The sequence below is a fragment of the Cicer arietinum genome, chromosome 6 (genome assembly GCF_000331145.2).
Source record: "Cicer arietinum cultivar CDC Frontier isolate Library 1 chromosome 6, Cicar.CDCFrontier_v2.0, whole genome shotgun sequence".
NCBI lineage: Eukaryota > Viridiplantae > Streptophyta > Magnoliopsida > Fabales > Fabaceae > Cicer > Cicer arietinum.
Window position 1 is genome coordinate 38,879,642 of NC_021165.2, and position 2,119 is coordinate 38,881,760.

Here is a 2,119-nt window from a genome sequence, read left to right on the forward strand (position 1 = left end):
AATGATTCATTTTACTTATATCCTTAAAACAAATTATCAAGAATGATATTGATAAACTAAAATGATACTATTATAAATTAGAAGGATCTTGATTTGCCTAGACTATATTCTTATGAACTGCATTTTGCAGTGATTCCTAAGGGACGCTAATTGAGCCATATTTTTTATTGCAGTAGTTGGTAACCGCCGCAAAATGTTGTTTAGTAATTTTTTTCAATAATATTATTTTTTTTTTTCATTTTTAACTTTTAAACATTATTTTGTTTTCGATTGTGTCTCATACATTATTTTTTTGGAAAAAGGTTCATCCCTTTTTTAAATAATATAAAAAACTATAAAATTTCGTACATTAATTTCAAATTAACATGACATAAGAATTCATTGAAATAAAATAACAAAAACATTCATTGAAATATAAATTCAAAGTAAGTTTTAAAAATATGTTGAATATCTAAAGTATCACTTCATTCCATAAAAAAATAAATATCCATGCTTGACAAAGACTAAAATTAGGACTATGGAGGAGAAGTTCCATAACTAATTTCATGTCCATGACTAGCTTTATTTCCATTACTTGCTCCATACCCATTACTTGCTCCATACCCATTACTTGCTCCATACCCATGACTAGCTTGATACCCATTACTTGCTCCATGACCGTGACTAGCTCCATGTCCAAGATTATGAGGATTGTGACTAGATAACGAAGAACACCTCATTTCTAGTGGTGAGTATAAATCTAGAACCTAAAAATATATAAAATAGTTCAACTTGATTAAATGATCTCAACAAACATGCTAATGCATTAAGCACCAGATGTAGTAATCTAATTACAAATTGGTCACCATGCAACAAAAAGTTAATGATACCACTAACTTATATACAAAAATTAAGTAGAGTATTGGCACATGTCATGAATCATGCATTTCAGCCACAAGTCCATCTAAATCCAATGTATATTTCTTCAACATACAACACTCCTCATCATTATGTCATAAACCAAAAGCACCAGACATACAACTACCACTCATCATATAAAAGCATAACACTCATTTAGAGCAAGCTGACATTACCTTACAACACTCCTTTACAGAACCATGAGGCTACTACTCGCTATAATTGTTTCTATTTTTAATTTCATAAACAAAGATCAATAAACCCAAAATTTAACAAAACTCACACTAAACTAATTTTTCTATGTTTAATTTCACAAATAAAATAGAAAAAGTATTTAACATATTCTTACTTGATTAACTCTACGAGGAAATTGACAGCCAAGGTTTAGCATAAAGATAGTCATTTGTTCTTCTAAAGCTCGAACTCTTGGACTTTTTGCTACCTCTTCCTCTAAGGCTTGAATTCTTGCATTATTTGCTTGCAATTCTACTTTCAGCCTTTCAATTTCTGAAGATGAAGCACAACCAAATGATGAATTTCTTGAGCTCTCAAAAATCATAGTAGGACAAACACCAAACCCCATGCCCTGCACATATACTGGGTGCTCTTTACCAAAACACCTTAGTATAGATGTCACTTTTAGACGATGCATCATCCATTTGCACATCTAATTGCTCCTATATATAAATTGATAAACATATAATTATGTACATAGAGCTTAAAACAAAAATGTCTAACTTCACAAAAATAAAAACTTATAAGAAACATAAATGACTCACACTCTTTTGTTTAATTTCTTCGATAACAAAAGTTCCATCTTTTTTTGACTGTAATGGAATACATTTCACCTCTCGTATAACACCTCCCCGTTTCAATTTACTGAAATTGTATATCAAATTAATAAATCATGAAATAATCAATTTTGATTTTTAAGATTAGTGTAGAAAAATAAGCAAAGAATGTATATATCATACCAATTCATGCCTTTTCCTAGTAATTGTTTTCGAACCAAGTGTATAGGGAATAGTTTGCTTACGTCGATTTTTCGCATTTTGAACAAATGACCTACATTATTTAGAAAAAACAAACTTAGTAAATGCTCATATTTATTATAATTAACATTTTCAACATACCATACTTGCCAACGTTTTTTCATCCAATCAATAAGTTAAAAAGGCTGCCCATTCTTCTTCTTCGATTGTACCTCCATTTTTTCCAAAGA

The 2,119-nt window shown here is 29.7% G+C and overlaps 1 protein-coding gene across 1 annotated transcript; it reads right to left on the minus strand.

The window, feature by feature from the left end:
* Positions 1 to 457: 457 nt before the first annotated feature.
* On the minus strand, positions 458 to 1,568 carry LOC113784747 (uncharacterized). Its single transcript, XM_027331002.2, has 2 exons — positions 1,247 to 1,568; positions 458 to 746 (listed from the first exon to the last, which is right to left on the minus strand). The coding sequence occupies exons 1-2, from the start codon at positions 1,562 to 1,564 to the stop codon at positions 516 to 518; spliced, it is 549 nt and encodes a 182-aa protein (XP_027186803.1). The 5' UTR covers positions 1,565 to 1,568; the 3' UTR covers positions 458 to 515.
* Positions 1,569 to 2,119: the final 551 nt, after the last annotated feature.